This window comes from Artemia sp. Qi Xiang Cuo, chromosome 5 (assembly GCF_049724085.1).
Source record: "Artemia sp. Qi Xiang Cuo chromosome 5, ASM4972408v1, whole genome shotgun sequence".
Classification (NCBI taxonomy): Eukaryota; Metazoa; Arthropoda; class Branchiopoda; order Anostraca; family Artemiidae; genus Artemia; species Artemia sp. Qi Xiang Cuo.
In genome coordinates, this window is record NC_142798.1 from 71,967,061 (window position 1) to 71,983,571 (window position 16,511).

Here is a 16,511-nt window from a genome sequence, read left to right on the forward strand (position 1 = left end):
GTTGACTGTGTCTGTAATTAGGATGTGTTGTTCTAACTTTAAGATCCTGGGTCAAAGATTAGACAAAATTTGTTAAGATTAGGCTCAAACTTTAAATGTGTGGCCAATATTAGGCTCCATTGTTGTCTATCAGTATATTTGAAATTGTGAGTTTTGTACATGGTTAAAATATTCATGCTAATCACATGCTTGTTAAGAAGATTTTGACACATCCAATGGTAAACAACCCACTTTCTAGGTGATATGATGGAGATTTTACAATAATTTAGCTGTTAAGAGTGGATTAGCTGGCCAACTACTGGGTATCTTACCCTATAGGATTTATAGGTTTACACAAAGGATTTGAAGTAGTTGACATATCCCTAATGCTAGGATACTAGTTTTGATTAAATTAAAATTACCTTCTAAAATATTTAGATGCATGTATGGGTAAATTTAAAGTCCACTACATAATTTAGCTAGAATGAAAGTGGATATATCACTTGATGCTCTGTTTTATTTTGTTTCATAATTCAGTAGTCACTTCTAGGGTAAATTACATTATGAGTCTTGAAAAGGCTCAAAACAGCCCATAGTAACCAAAAGTTTAAAAATATGTTAAAAAAAAAACTAGTTAGGGAGAAAAATGTGGCACTTGTGGCTGATTCAGCAACAGTTATTTTTTTTTCTCACTCTCAATTTTTTCTCACTCTCAATAGTAAAATGTTATTTGAAAACAAATTTGCAGTAATTGTTGAAAAGAACTTGAATCCTTAAAAAGGATGTTATATTTGAGGGATTTCAGGCTCTTTAAAAATTTATTGTCTTTACAATAATATTTTACTGTTAGACTAAGGAAAATAATAATTACTGTTCCTGAATCAGCTGCAAATGGCTGTTTTTTAGAAACATGTCCTTAAACTTGTGGTTACTGGGACTATTTTACCTTTTGGGGCCTCATTAAGAGCTTGGAATGGGATTTCCCAACAAAATGATTATATGAAAGAACATAAGAAAAGGCTTAATGTGATTTATTTACTTTCAGATTAGGTAAATTACATTGAAAACCCCAAATTTACATGCAAATAATATTCCATGATTAGGGTGGAGGCACTAACGATTCAAAAGTGCAATTTTGGAACCACTGTCAAAATTTTCCTTCAAAACAGGATAACTCTGCTTAATCATGACTTGGAGTGCCATCTCTCAAAGCCATTGTTATATTTTGACAATGCAAGATGCAGATACTATATCCAATACACCCACTTCAATTCAATCAGTTTCCTGTTTCAACCAAAGGAGGTCCCAACAATTTTTTAGCTATGTAATGTTCAAGTTGTCATTACTTGTTTTTTTTTTTGCCAAAAAAAAGTTGGGATCAGCACCAATGCGTTTATATACATCTGATCTTCTCTAAAATGTAGTCACATATGATTTTTCTTGATAAAATTAAACTAAAATGGCCGTCAATATTATATTGACAAATGTATGTTCCAAGTGTCAAAAATTCTTGTCTGATGTAGGGGAATACCAGGCCAACTAAAAATGTTCCTTCAGCTGAATTCAAATGTAGATATTTGATTTTTTTGTTGAGAAGATCTTGTAGTAACCTTGATGAAATTTTTAACACACAACAACGGGCCCTGTCAAAATATAGCTGACTCTGTTGAAACTTCACTGAACATGTAAAACGAAGAGAAATGATTGGTGTTGAAATTCAAGGGTCCTCTGACAAAAACATAGTTGTCAAATTTACAGGTGCTTTCTCAACAATCAGATATTTTAAGGGTTATTAATTCTAATAATATTTCAGATGAAAAAAAAACATTTAAAAAAAGTTTTTTTTTAAATTGTATTTCTACTTTCAGATTCTAGATTTTTCCATTGTCTGAGAAACTGCCACTTGGCCTCATACCATGTTCATATTTTTAAGCATTTGACTTGGTTGATCACAACATCCTAATTAATTTATTACTGAATAACTTTGAAGTAGACCCTCTTTTAGTAAATTTTTGCATATGTTTTCTTTCAAATAGATCCTAAGTTGTAAAATACAAAAATATTTTCTCTGAACCACTCCCTACTTAGCATGGAATTCCTCAAGGAACCTTATTGGAACCACTCTTATATCTAGTAATGATTAATGAAATTGGTAAGAGATTCCCTCAAAGATGTTAACATATAGATGACTTCCTGATTGTTGAAGCAGACCATAGAAATATCAAAGTGACACCATCAAAATCCTACCCATGTTTTCAATGAAGCTAAGAATTTACATGTGATAGTTAATTTCACTAAGTCAAATGTAATGATGATAAACTTCTTAAAATTCTAGAAATCCACTCCTGTTTTTCTAGACCCTATCCCACCCAAAATGCTAGTGAAACATGTTAAACTCCTTGGTGTCACAAATTTCCAATAATTTTAAGTAGGACATGCATATTCCAAGGATTCTGGACTTTACAGACAAAGGATAGTCAAAACTAAAATTTTTAAGGTGGACTAAAATGGCAGATTAACTTTGAAATGACCAAATGTTGAGGACATTTTCACTGTTAACAATGGAGAAATCTGCTGGATATTAAAGCTGAGAGGAAGTGGGCCATTCCGGATAACATTTAAAGGTGCGATTCTTGTGGCATATATGCAACACTGTCAAAATAGAAAAGATTCATATGACCTAGGACATAGGTCATACAATTACACTCCATATGATTATCCAATTTTGTTCCTGCACTACCTGAATAGTGTTTAATACTTTTAAACATTGAACGAAGTTGAAGAGAAACGAAGAAAATAAATTAGAAAGAAGAGGCATGTTGAATGCACCAGGATCCACCCACAAGCATTCCCCAAGTATTTTGACACATGTTGAATTGCATTCTGACTTGCATCAAAAATAGGTATTTTTTTTGTTCTGTCATTTTTGTTGGTGAAAACGCTCCAATTTCAGAAAATCGGGGTTTTGTACCTTTTTCTGATAAAACTTCTAATCAGTTAGGTTTCTAGATGTTTTTCCTATGTACTGAAACCCTTTTCAAACCAAAAGTCTTTTAATTAAGCCTTCCAGAGTAGAAAAAGTGTTTTTTTTTTTGCTTTTTTTACAAAAACTGTTGAATCATTGGTGCCTTTACCCCATCTATAGTAACATAGAAAACGCATGCTTACTGCCACCTAGGGTGCTAGGCTGTTCTATCTATTTATTGATTGTATAGTAGTTTTTTTTTTCTGTGTAGGTAGGCCCCAACAGTAAAACTGAGGAATATGGCTCTTTCATTGCTTTTGTTTGTAGATGAAATTGTGTTGGTGGCAAAACCTGAAGATGAAATGGAAAAATTTCTAAATCTTTTCTTGGATTATATATTTCTTGGACCTATATTTCCAAAGATTGCATTTATATGGTGATTAAGTGGGAACTATGTTTTTATCAACTAAGAAGCTAGAATCACCAATTTTGTAGATTTTACTATAATAAAAAGGGATTGGGGTAGTAATTGAGGCAAGTTCTTTGTGTTTTGATTTTTCATGCAATATTTTCTATAAAACAAAAACATTATAACCTTTATGTAAAGGGCAAACCAGCCATATTTACACCATCTTACACCAGCCATGAAAAAATAGCAAATTAAAAGAAGCCGATAGTGTGAAAATGCTAAAACAAGTGCTCAAATATGTCAGTTCTTTATTACCATGCTTGTGGAACAGACCCCACTAAACAAATGTGGGACAGACCCACTAAACAAATGGTTACTCAAGTAACCATTTGTTTACTTCTCAGCTTGTTTGGGGCTTCTCAGCTTGTGAACAAAATTTCAACACAGATGTTGAAATTTTGGCAAAATATTTTGCATTATCCATAATGCAAGCGACCATGCATGACAAATTCCTACAGCTGAACCTCAGATCTTTGGGACATCCCAGATGAAAAAAAAAAGAATACTGGATGAAAGTCGTTTCTGCTGCATATGGTATAATGTTCAAGGCCCTACAGAAAGTGAGAATGTTTTCTTAGAAATTTATTGACTAGGCTAGAAGAACAAGAAGTTCAGCATTGGGGTGCTGGCAAAAATGCTTCACTAGTTTGTTTTTTTACATAATTATTGGAGAGAGAATATTATTTTACATATTTTGAGGAAGAATTTTATTTATGCAAGCTACAGCTTGGTCAGGAAAGGCCTACCAAATAATAGGTATGGACAAAGGAGGATGTAAATTTATTACTGTACATCAACTCTTGTTTCCTTATTCCATAATTCAGTGTTCCATTGCTGTTGTGTTCTTTTATTCTTGTGTTTGCTCCAGTTTTCAGCCCTGTGTTCATCCTATTCTTTGTTGCTGTATCAATTTGCTCCCTCATTCCTGTATCTTTCTGGTTTTTGTTCTTTTGCTCCTTCCTTCCTGTGTTACATCATTATAATGCTAAAGTGTTTTACTATTTTTGTTCCAGTGCTTGATGTCCTCTTTTTTTTAGTTTCAATATTCCTTGACAGTGGTGCTCAAATGCAACATCACACCCCAGACACCAATTTTTTTTAATATGTTATAGCTTTATTTTGTACTATTTGAAGCATGTGAGCTTGTAAGATAAGATAATATTTATTTTCAAAGGGCTATCACAAGCTTTATTAGAGCCAAATTTGCTTCATACACAAGGTCACTATATAAATAATATACAGTAAGATCACAGCTCAGTGATGTTTGGCTACTACAAGCTTGGCGTGTATAAAAGTTCCGCCCATATATTTATATGCCCTCTCATTTGATCTGCCATCAGCAGTCCAGTGTATATTACCCTGAAACACGTATTTTTGCAGAAACTTTCTCAAAATGCCTTTGAAACCAACTCTAGACTTCAAAAGTTACTTGCAGTTTCTAAAAACATCTAATAATAACATTGTACTACTAATTACCAATTTTTATATATGTATTGGAATAAATTAACTTAAAATTAGATTCTTTAAAAGTTTAGTGTTACAAAGGTGAAGCCAAGTTTCGCGTTCAAGAGAAATTTGACTTTTCTACCCATGAAAAAATCTAATGTCGCTTATGTTTATAAGTTCTCCAGAGCACTTGCATCTTGGTATGACTTTGTATAATGGTTGAGATAGGGAATGATCTTACTGTATATTATTTATATACAGTGCATCAGGTAAAAGAAATGAAATCAACATATAGGCCTATTGCCAGACAAAAATTAAAAATATCAATCAAGTGTAAAAATGGTCAATATAAATTTAACACTAATTATTAAAATATATGTCTAAGAACTAGAATTAAGTTAATGCAATTAATGGCAAAACAACAGAAGGTGGGGAAAATATATGGGGAGAATATGCCTATGTTATGACAAACAACTATCACAGGCTAAAAGAAAAGTGGAATTTGTATTCCAAGTCAAAATAAAGACAAATAAAATCAAAATGTCAATTCAAAGTAAAAATGTCAAAATGGAATATTTACAATTAAAGAAAGGATTTCACAAATGACTACATTAAAAATGGATCAGAACTCAAATAAGCACCACAAAAGGGCAAAACAAAGTGATGATAGATAAAAAGGTAGGCATAGTTATTTTGACCATATACCATCAACTAAAATAAGAGATGAAGGAGTCCATTTAGGTTGAGGGCACATATCAGGAATTATTAAGGTGCTCCAAAACTAAGGTCAAATGCGCTTTTGACTGTATTTTGACTTCGAATACAAATTCCGCTTTTCTTTTCTTTTAGCCTGTTATAGTTGTTCGTCAAAGTTTCGGTCAAATGCGCATCCAGAAGGTGGCATTGATGGTGTCTAACTACAAATTTAGATTATTTGAAAATAAAAAATGTAGTTGAATTCATGTTTAATTTTGAGAATTTTGTTAAAAAATTATACAACAGTGAAGAAGTGAAGATAAGTTTGTCAATTCTCATTCAGCATCTCCCAGTGAAGGTCACATATATTTTACCTGGATTATCGTTTCACATGTGTGTGGCTTCGAGTCAAAATGATCCTTTTTGCCAAGACTTGAAAAACAACTGATTGCTTGTCTGGCTTATTAAGGATCATTGTGAACTTAAATTAATGTATTCAGTGACTACGAAAGTGACAAAATACTCTGTAAAGGATTAAAGTACAAGTGATAAGTGACTTCATTCTTATGCAATCTTATGCAGCTTGTATTTTTTGGACTGATTTAACTAATTACCTTTTTTTGGATGGACTACACTTGTTCCTTGTGGATGGAAAGAATCAGAAGTCCTCTTCTCTACTCAAAATCTATTGTTTTCATTGAGAATAGTTGCATTACTGGTTGTAAAAAAAAGACTTGGCGACAAGCCTAATTTGTGCTTCCACAGATCCCGCGCCCACTCTGTGATGTGTCGAAACTAAAGAATTATTGTCCCAAGCGCTGACTGCTGGTACCCACAAATTCCGTCCAATGCGTGTCAGTTTGCGGCCGCTAGTACCACGCAGGCGTTAATAAATGTGCCCAAATCGGGCTAAAGGACCATTCCGGTGAATGTATTGTATGGACTGTCATGCAAAAAAAATTCCCGTGACTCCGAAGTTGCAAGCATCTCAACCCCTACAAAAGCCTAGTGCGAAGAGACCTTTAAGAGGAAGCGGAAATGGCACCTATTCACCACAAATTACTACGAGACTCAAAACCAACTCTGAGCTACCAACAGGGACTAAGCCGTCTGCGGTAAGTGTAGACATTAACTATGAATCCGAAACAATCCGTCTAAGTGAAAATTAAGACCCTGGAAGCAAGTTTATCGGCATCTCCAGCAGAAAATCTAGAAATTCGGACAAGGCACTCAACGTTTCTGTCAGAAATGGAGGAAAAGAACAATCAAATTAAAGTGTTGGCAGGTCATTTGGATGTTAAAGACTTTCTTATAACCTAGCTCAAACAAGAACTCTTAGTGGCTATCGAAATCCGCCCTTGTGACCCTTCGCAAGCTTCCTGGGACCAAGTTACCATGTCAACGCAAACGGACAGTGATATCGCTGTTGCTAACCGAAATTCACCCCCTGATAATGAAGTGCCAAACATAACATCTAGCCCAAGCCTAACCCATGACTGTGTGACCTTATCAGACGAAATGAATCCTGGTGATATGTCATCAGCTAGTGCAAGTGCACCCATTCTGACTCCCGCAGAGAAGAGTGACATAAGAACCTACGACGGTAAAACGGACAGTGCCGCTAGTAAATACAGCACGCTTTGCCGTTTCTTTGAACGAGGGTTTTGTAGATGGAAGAAAAAATGTTGGTTTTTACATAAATGCTTAAATTTTAGATCGAAATGTTGCAACAAAAATGATTGTAGGTTTGACCATGTACGACTAGATTTGTGTAGTGTTTTAACTTGTACTGTCAGAGAATGTGTTTTCGCTCATATCACTCCTGACTTACGGAAAATAAGAGAGTGTGCTTCAAGGAGCACGCCATTATCGCTCCCTGATGGACCCGCTTACTGGTGTCCTTGACAACCTTGCGAATATCAGGCAAAAAAATAGTTTCGAATATCTGCCAAGCTTTCAATCACCAGAATTCAATCACCAAAGCCCCCCTCCCTGAATACCCCTACTTTAGTATCCCCTTTCAGTTTTCTTCCCCCTCCTGTACGCACTTCTCTCCCAATCCTTCCCACCGTGACCTGGCATAACCATTTTCGAAATTTTCAGATAGCAGGCAAAACGATCCACGCGTAATAGCTCCATGCAGAGTTTCTAAAACTTCAAATAGTTAGACAAACGCTAATATATTTTCTGCTCCTTTGTCAAAGTTTCCGTCTCGTAACCGTTTTGCAGCCCTTCATGATGAATCGGATAGTCTAGTTATTGAATTAGATGAGCCTGAAGTTTCTCTCTTGCCTAAACAGACTTTCCCAAAACAGACAAAAGTAATTAAATGTAAAGCTGTTGAAAAAGAAGTCCCTCAATCACATTTTCATTTTCCTTCTTTTTTAACTTTAAATGCAGACAGTCTCAACGTTGATCAAATTGGGAAACTTGAAGGTTATGTTCAAGTAACCGGAGCTGATATTTATTAAACTAAGACATCAGAATCATCTATTTGGTGAGGAAGGTGGCGGCGTCGTGTGTTTCGTACGTGAGCAGTTGGCGCCGTGACTTCTGCAGATTCCCCATTTTGACGACGATGATGAAATGATTTGGATTATGATTCGACCAAAAAAGCTTCCAAGATCTGTAACTGCTATTGTTATTGGAGTGTTTATTGCTCACATAGTATGGCATGTTTCCAAAAAAAGGTCTGCTGAAAAGTTAGATTTGTGTTTTGATTTTATTACTTGTAAGTACCCGAATGTTGGAATTTGCATTGCTGGTGATAAGAACGATCTAAGAATTGATAGTTTCCTCAGAAGGCAAGGACTCAAGCAAATAGTAAAGTTTCCGACTACAAAACGTAATACTAAACTCAACGTAATTTGCACTAATTTGTCAGAATATTATAATGAAACTCAAGAACTACCTCCCATTGGTGGTAGCTACCACTACATGATAAAGTAAAATATGTCGTTGAGAAAGTTTCCTACCGACCTCTTTCGGACAGAGGTCTCTTAGAATTTGGAAATTGGATTACATCCGAGTCCAGGGGTGAGGTAGCAATTTTAGAGTCCTCCAATGAAAAAGCTAAATTTTTGCAAGATAAATTAAGAAACAAATATGAAGAATGCTTTCCTGAGAAAACCTTCAAGCGGTGCAACACAGATCGTCCTTACATAACCCAAGAAATTAAATATTTGATTCAGTATAAAATTAAACTAAGAAAAGAAGGGAAAATAGGAAATGCTAATATGCTCTACAACAAAGTACGTACGCCATTTAAACATTTGCCTCTCAATTACTTGGACTATCTGTCTTGGCTTTTCTCTGTCTACAATTAGCCATGTCTTGATGCAGTCTATTGCAAAACACTTGATAACTTCAATTCAAAATCAACCAAGTCCGTTGATTTTGAATTGAAGTTATCAAGTATTTTGCAGTAGGCTGCAAAGTTTACGTCTAGTTATGGCTGCTTGTAGACAGAGAAAAGCCAAGACAGATTGTCGAATTAATTGAGAGGTAACTTGTGAAATGGTAAGGGCACTGGTAAATGGCAGGAGTATGCATGACTGTCATATCCGAAACATACTTGTTTGTTAGTTTTTTGAAAGGCATGACAAGAAAAGCTGCGGCTGAGTATTACCACAAAAAAATTGATAACCTTTCAATCAGTTCGTGGTAACAAACTGTAAGTAAAGAGCGACCCTGCTCAATAGTAACCGAAACTCTAAAAAACGGAATTTTGATAGCAATACATATATCAAAAGAATCAAATATCGATGTGGATTTAAAATATATAAGTTTCATCAAGTTTAATCTTACCCATCATAAGTTACGTGCCTGAGAATATTTGGCTGATTTTTGAAAAAAGGGGTTAGACCCCCTAAAAGTTATAGAACTTTAATGAAAATCACACCATCATATTCAGCGTATCAGAGAACCCTACTTTAGAGGTTTCAAGCTCCTACCTATAAAAATGTGGAATTTTCCAATTTTTGCCAGAAGAAAGATCAGGGATGCGTTTTTATTTGTTTTTTTGTTGTTTTTTTTCCCAAGGGTGATTATATCTACCCAGTGGTCCTAGAATATCGTAGGAGAGCTCATTGGAACGGAAATTAATAGTTCTAGTGCCTTTTTAAGTGACAAAAAAAAATGGAGTGCAACTAGGCCCCCTCCCACGCTCATTTTTTTCTCAAAGTCACCCAATTAAAGTTTTGAGATAGCCATTTTTTTCAGCATAGTCGAAAATCTAATAAATGTGTCTTTTAGGATGACTTAATCCCCCACAGTTCCCAGGGGAAGGGCTGCAAGTTATGAACTTTGCCCATTGCTTTGTATTGGTTATTGGGAAGCATACAGACATTTTCAGGAAGGATTTTTTTCGGGTGGGGGGGGCGGGAGGAGGGGGTTACTCGGGAGAAATTTTCCGTGGAGGATGTTTCTTTGGGGTAAGGGGCATTTCTATGAAGGGGGCGCCGGATTTCCAAGCATTATTTAAAAAACGATCAGAAATAAAGTAAAAAAAAACAAGTTTTTTCATCTGAAGGTAAGAAGCAACATTAGGACTTAAAAGAAACAGAAATTATTGCGTATATTAGGGGGTTCGCCCCCAAGTCAGTACCTCGCTCTTTACGCTAAAGTTTTTTTTAGTGCTTTCAAAAGAGCTATCTATTCTAATTAAACGGCCTTTGTGATTCAGGGTTTGTGAGTTAAACAAAATTTTAACTTTTAACGTAAAGAGCGTGGTATTGACTAAGGGACCCTCATATACGTAATAACATATACGTAATAAAAAAAAAACAAGCGATACGGCTCAAACAGTAATCGAAACTTTTAGAAACGGAATTTTGATGTCAATAAATGTATCAAAAGAATGGGCTTATACTGCTTATAATTAGTTAGTGAATTTTATTAAGTTTAGCACTGCTCATCTAAGGCTATGAGTCTGAGAAAATTTACGTGATTGTTTAAAGAGGGGGGAACAACCCCTAGCAGATGAATGAATTTCCATAAAAAACACTCGGTCAGGTTCAGGATTTCAGAAAACTCAAATACTTAGGTTTCAAGCTCATATCTGCCAAAATCTGCAACTTTGTATTTTTTGCCAGAAGAAAAATATACGAATATAGAAGTTCGTTACGCAAGTTAATTTGTAAATTACGTCAGAACCAAATTTAGAGACAGCCATTTAGCAAATGAACAGTAAAATTTTTATGCAAATTTTGTTTACTTATTCAATGACGGTGAGCCAAACTAAAAGCTGCATTAACTAAAAAACGATCAAAAATTAAAAAAACAAGTTTTTTAAACTGAAAGTAAGGAGCGACATTAAAACTTAAAACGAACAGAAATTATTCTGTATATGAAAGGGGTTGTCCCCTCCTCAACGCCTCGCTCTTTACGCTAAAGTTTTACTTTATCACAACTCTATTTTTTTTAAACAATAAAAAACTTTAGCGTAAAGATCGAGGCGTTAAGGAGGGGACAGCCCCTTTCATATACGGAATAATTTCTGTTCGTTTTAAGTTTTAATGTCGCTCCTTACTTTCAGTTTAAAAAACTTGTTTTTTTTATTTAATTTGAATCAAAACTTAGCATATGGTATAAGGAAATAAAATGAATTTGTGGAAAATCCCTTAGCGGTGTTGATTTTTGTTAAGATTCTAATGATGAAACAGTTGCTAACCAGTTAAATAGTCATTTGGCCAGAATAATCCAGTCTTTGCCGCCTCTTGATGTAAATAAAACAAACCAAGATTATCAGAAAATTCCACATGATGGCGTATTTTTACCTACTATTTCTGAGGATCAACTTTTTAGTAAAATAAAGAAACTTAAACGAACTAGTATAACTCCCATAGATATTCCGATTGAACTTATAAAAAGTATTTCCTGACAAATTGACAAAGTCACTAACACAAATTCTTAATTGCATTTTAACTTCTTCAGTTTACCCACAGATATAGAAAACGGGGTATGTTACTCCAATCCCTAAAAAAAGATACAGAACTTAATTTCGATGGTGGGAGGCCAATCACTTTGACCCCCTTGTTCAACATAATATACGAAAGTTTTGTAGTCAATAGGCTTACACCTGAAGCTTAACCCCTACTTGGTCCTATCAGTATTGTAACAGAGACAATGCGTCAACGTCCTATTATGTAGTCAGTATTTTAAATTTTGTTTTTAAGCATCTTGATGAGCCTGGCTAATGACTAAAAACAATTGATTTTAAGAAGGGTTTCGATTTGATTGATCATAACATTTTAATTTCTAAACTTTTAATTGATTTTAGAGTGAATCCTGCTCCTGTGACAATCATTCAGTTTTTTGATAAATAGTTTCCAAATTTCAAAATATAAGAAGTCTTTCTCTGAAACTGAACCATTTTTTTGTGGTGTAGCTCAAGGTACCATTCTGGGTCCTATTCTTTTTCTGGTTTTGATCAATGATATTGCTAATGATTGTGAAGACTGCTGGAAATATGTTGGTGAGCTTACCCATGGAGAAATTTGTGAAGCAAATGAATGTAGCAGAGCTCAAATTTTAACCCTTTCGTTCCCACTGACCACAATTGAGGACAAATCTTTAATCTTTCATCCCAGAACCCAGTGAAAATATAATGAAATCACTGACATGCCATCTGTTAGAGAAGTGTCTTTCAAGTATTTCACCTGTACACAGTATCGTCATCTAAGGTAAGCCATGCGTTCTAGCCCGATAGAAAGTCTCAGGTAGGTCAAACATCAGAAAGGTAAGAATTCTTCCTTTTATAAATTTTTTTACTCTGATAAGGGCTGGATTTGGAAGTCTGGGATTTTTGCTGTAGAAAATTATGTCATTAAACTTTCCTTAGACAACTGTTACATCATCTTTGCAACTCTGGGTTATCAGCACATCGCCATTGTGTTTTGTCCCCTTTTGTGGACGCTGGGAAACAAGGGTAGTTGGACTGATGACACTGTAGTAGTGAATGTCAAAGGGACATCTAGGGGTCTCTTGTTGTTTTTACGATTTCTGTTGCTAGAGGGCACCAAGGTATTCGATAAGCACATGTCCTCGTTTGTGGACAATGGGAAATTCAGAGTTCCATGCACGGTAAGACCGGAAAAACAAGTACAATCGTATCCATGGGATCGCATCATCTCGAACGAATAAATTTCCAAATGGGGATAAATCCATTTATTTAGACAGTGAAAAAAAACAGGTACAAAAGTCCAGATATTTCGATTACATATACAGCAATCGTCATCAGTAGAATTACTAAAATAATATAACTGAAACTAACATATTTATATACAAAAAAAGTAACTTTTCAGGTCATTCTCAAAATAATTAACTTCCGGCTTATTCACTGGATTATTTTCAGAGAAAAGTCACTGACAGAGTTCATTCAAAGTCTCGATGTAAATTTTCTTCTTTAATATTGCCCAAACGTAAAATAAATTTGTAATAAAGATGGCAAAGTCTTCTGTGTCTTCTAATTGCAAAAGAAATGTTGAGTTTATAGTTGTGTACTTGGTAGGTCTTATTTCCCCATATGTACGACGTATCGTGACTTAACACCTTTAAGTAGGCATTCCCTTCTTAGACCACACTGCCGTTCTATCACAAACGAATAAATTTCCAAATGGGGATAAATCAATTTATTTACACAGTGAAAAATACTGTCAAAAAAATGTTTTTTTCACTGTCTAAATAAATGGATTTATCCCCATTTGGAAATTTATTCGTTTGTGATAGAACGGCAGTGTGGTCTAAGAAGGGAATGCCTACTTAAAGGTGTTACGTCACGATACGCATCATCTCGGAAATCCGAAATCTGTGAATAATCGGCATAGTGTTTCTTTCAGGAATGGAAAGACGAAAAAAAACTCAGTGCTGCAGATTGCCTTGTCGTCTTTGACGATCTCGATGTTACTGATCTTTCAAGCGAAGAAGATGACAGCGATCCCACATGGGATCAATCTGACTTTCCAGGAAATGCGGAAACCTTCTACGAGCTGCTTGACGATCAAGAAACGGAACTCGGCTGTGAATTCAACGGTGCAAGTGAAAGCGATACAGTCGCTGCTGTTATTGAGGATGTTATTTATGGATCTGCAAGTGCTCATATTTCTGAGACACCAGCTGTAAGTTCTAACAATGGAAGCAAGCAAAAGGGTGTTTGGGGAGCTGCTGACCATCCATTAGCAGGAGCGCGACCGACCTTCCAAGCAGACCGTGATGAATTGCTGCCAGACATTCTATTGCTGAAGGAGCCAGTAGAGTTTTTCCTCAGACTGTTCCCAGATGCCTTGATCGAGAAAATTGCTTTCGAATCTACCCGCTAGGCTGTTTCACAAGGTAGCAGTTTCAGCGTTTCTGTACATGAAATGAAGCTCTTCCTGGGGATAAACCTAGTAATCACTTACCTCAAATACCCGCGCCTGAAGTGGTACTGGAAATCTGACGAAGCAATGCGGATTCCGATTGTTGCTGATTCAATGTCGCGCAATCGTTTTGACGAAATTTCCAAATACCTTCATTTCAATGACGCGCAGAGTGGGGAAAATGATAAATTTTTCAAAGTAAGACCGGTTCTTGACGTTTTGAAGAGTTCATTCTTACAAAATGGTCCTCTCGAAGAACACCACAGCATAGACGAAAGGATGATGCCCTTCAAAGGTCACTCCCAAATGAAGCAGTACATCAAATCCAAAGCCAAACCTTGGGGTTTCAAATGTTGGGCTCGAGCTAGTTCTTCAGGATACATCCACGAGTTCGAAATGTATGAAGGAGCTGCGGTAGGGAAAGAAACGTTTGGATTAGGCGTTGGTGGTGATGTCGTTGCTCGTCTTTCCCAGAAATTGACTGGAAGAGGTTATAAAATCTATGCTGATAACTTCTTCACCTCAGTTTTGCTAGCTGAGTATCTCGCTGGAAATCAGATTCATCTCGTTGGGACAGTCAGACAGAATCGAATCGCAGAAGCAGCTTCCAAGCTGAAGCCAGAAAGAGAGTTGAAGATTGAGGGTCGTGGAGTAAGTTCTGTCGTCACATAATAACAATGTCACAATTTTGCGCTGGTTTGATAACAAGATCGTCCACACCATTTCCACCTACGCTGGTGTCGAACCTCAAGATGAAGTCAAAAGGTGGTCAAAGAAAGACCAAATGCAAGTACCAGTGAGGCGTCCATATGCCATTCAAGAATATAACAAATCAATGGGAGGTGTCGATCTCATGGACTTTTTCATTGCTTTGTACCGCCATAACCGGAGAGGGAAAAAATACTACATGAAGGTCTTTAGGAACTTCGTTGACGTTGCAGTTGTAAATGCGTGGATTCTGTATCGTAAGGCACAAAAGGCAGGGATGGAAAAGCACGATTTAGACGCTGGACTGAAAGAGCTTGGCCTATTGGAGTTCAAGGCCAGTTTAGCAAGAACTTTGATCAACACCGGGAAAACTGGTTTTGCAGCATCTGCTAGACCTCGCGGGAGACCTTCCCAGTCACCGTCGGTTTCTCAGACACGAAAACGAAAGTATAATTGCATTGTTGCACCCGAGATTCACTACGACGGACTGACTGGCCACTGGCCTACCAAGACGAATGCCGCCAACGCAGGACGCTGTTCGCTAGAGTCGTGTACTATCAAGTAGCGGATAAAGTTTCTGAAATGTGAAAATGTTTTTTGCCTTGTATTTTTTGAGAGTTTTAAAACCCCCTATGTGTCAGTTTTTTTTAATTGAAAATAAATAGATGATAATTTTGTTCGCAAATAATTCTGCTGGAAATTGTGAAAAATTAGAAACCTTAGTTCTCACCGTCCACATATGAGGACATATTTTTTCTGCACCACCAAGCGGTGATGCAAAGATGCAAGTTACACCACTAGAAAGAGCGCATTTTTCTCTCTCAGAAATGACTATTAAAAAAAATCCTACCAACTTTCTTAAAATTCGGGACTGAAAGGGTTAATTGATGAAGTGAAGACTAAAGCTTCCAGTTCAAGTATGACAGTAAATGACAGTAAATCTTCTATTTTAACTATTTTATTTTTAAATTCTTCTGAACTAAATTTTCTACTAACTATCTCTGATTCCCTTAAAGTCAGGCAGATTAAAATCTTGTGATTTATTATTACCAGTGATTTAAAATGGGAAGCAAACACATCTAGTCTAGTAAAAACGGGTAATGCTGGGTTGTAGATGCTCAAGCTTATGTTGAAACATGGTGCCCCTTCAGATCACCTCCTCCGAATATTTACATCTTTAATTCGCCCAATTCTAGAATATGCAGCTCCTGTGTGGCATTACTCTGAAAAGAAGAAGCAAACATATGCAAACTCTGAAAAGAAGAAGAGAGAAACTCTGCATGGATTTTGGAAGAAAATTTATGATCCACACAATTCACAAAACCCTTATCCCCCCTCAGTCCACAACAAAACGACTCCCGCGCAGGGTTACAGTGCCTGTTGAGAAACTTCAGCCGGTATGCTGTGCTCATCAGCGGTTAACGAAAGGTTTTATAAGAATGTATAACGAAAATCAGGAGGATTGATAAGTGTTTTTTATGTATTTACTTTTTAATGTGACTATACCAAAGAAATTTGGCAGTGCAATGAAAATTTTGGTGAAAATAAAAATCTATATCTAACTAAGGGGATAATTTTTTTTTTTTTTTTTTTTTTTTTAGAACCTCTTTGTAACAGTATGGATTTGAGAATAAGTTTGGATTGCTAAGGAAGCTAAGCGGGGGAATCTTGGTCTAATGTGGTTGTGAACATTGGGGAAAATGCCCAGAGTACAGGGATTAGAAATAGCAGATTCGGGAAAATGCAAATAATTTTGCCATGCCAGGAATCCCTCATATGTGGAGCATTTCCCCATAAATCTTTCTCCTCCCCCCCCTATGGAATGTTTCTCCTGGTGAATATTTCCCCATGGAGAATTTCTCCTGGTGATAATTCTTCCATCGATAATTTT

At 36.1% G+C, this 16,511-nt stretch overlaps 2 protein-coding genes across 9 annotated transcripts in view; both read left to right on the top strand.

The window, feature by feature from the left end:
• The window catches only part of LOC148952482 (uncharacterized), an 83,844-nt gene that overhangs the window by 4,721 nt on the left and 62,612 nt on the right, over window positions 1-16,511 (top strand). The window lies entirely within an intron of this gene.
• Window positions 14,697-15,185, top strand: LOC148952483 (uncharacterized). The gene has a single exon (XM_089089211.1). It carries the CDS (start codon window positions 14,697-14,699, stop codon window positions 15,183-15,185), a length of 489 nt encoding a protein of 162 aa, XP_088945337.1.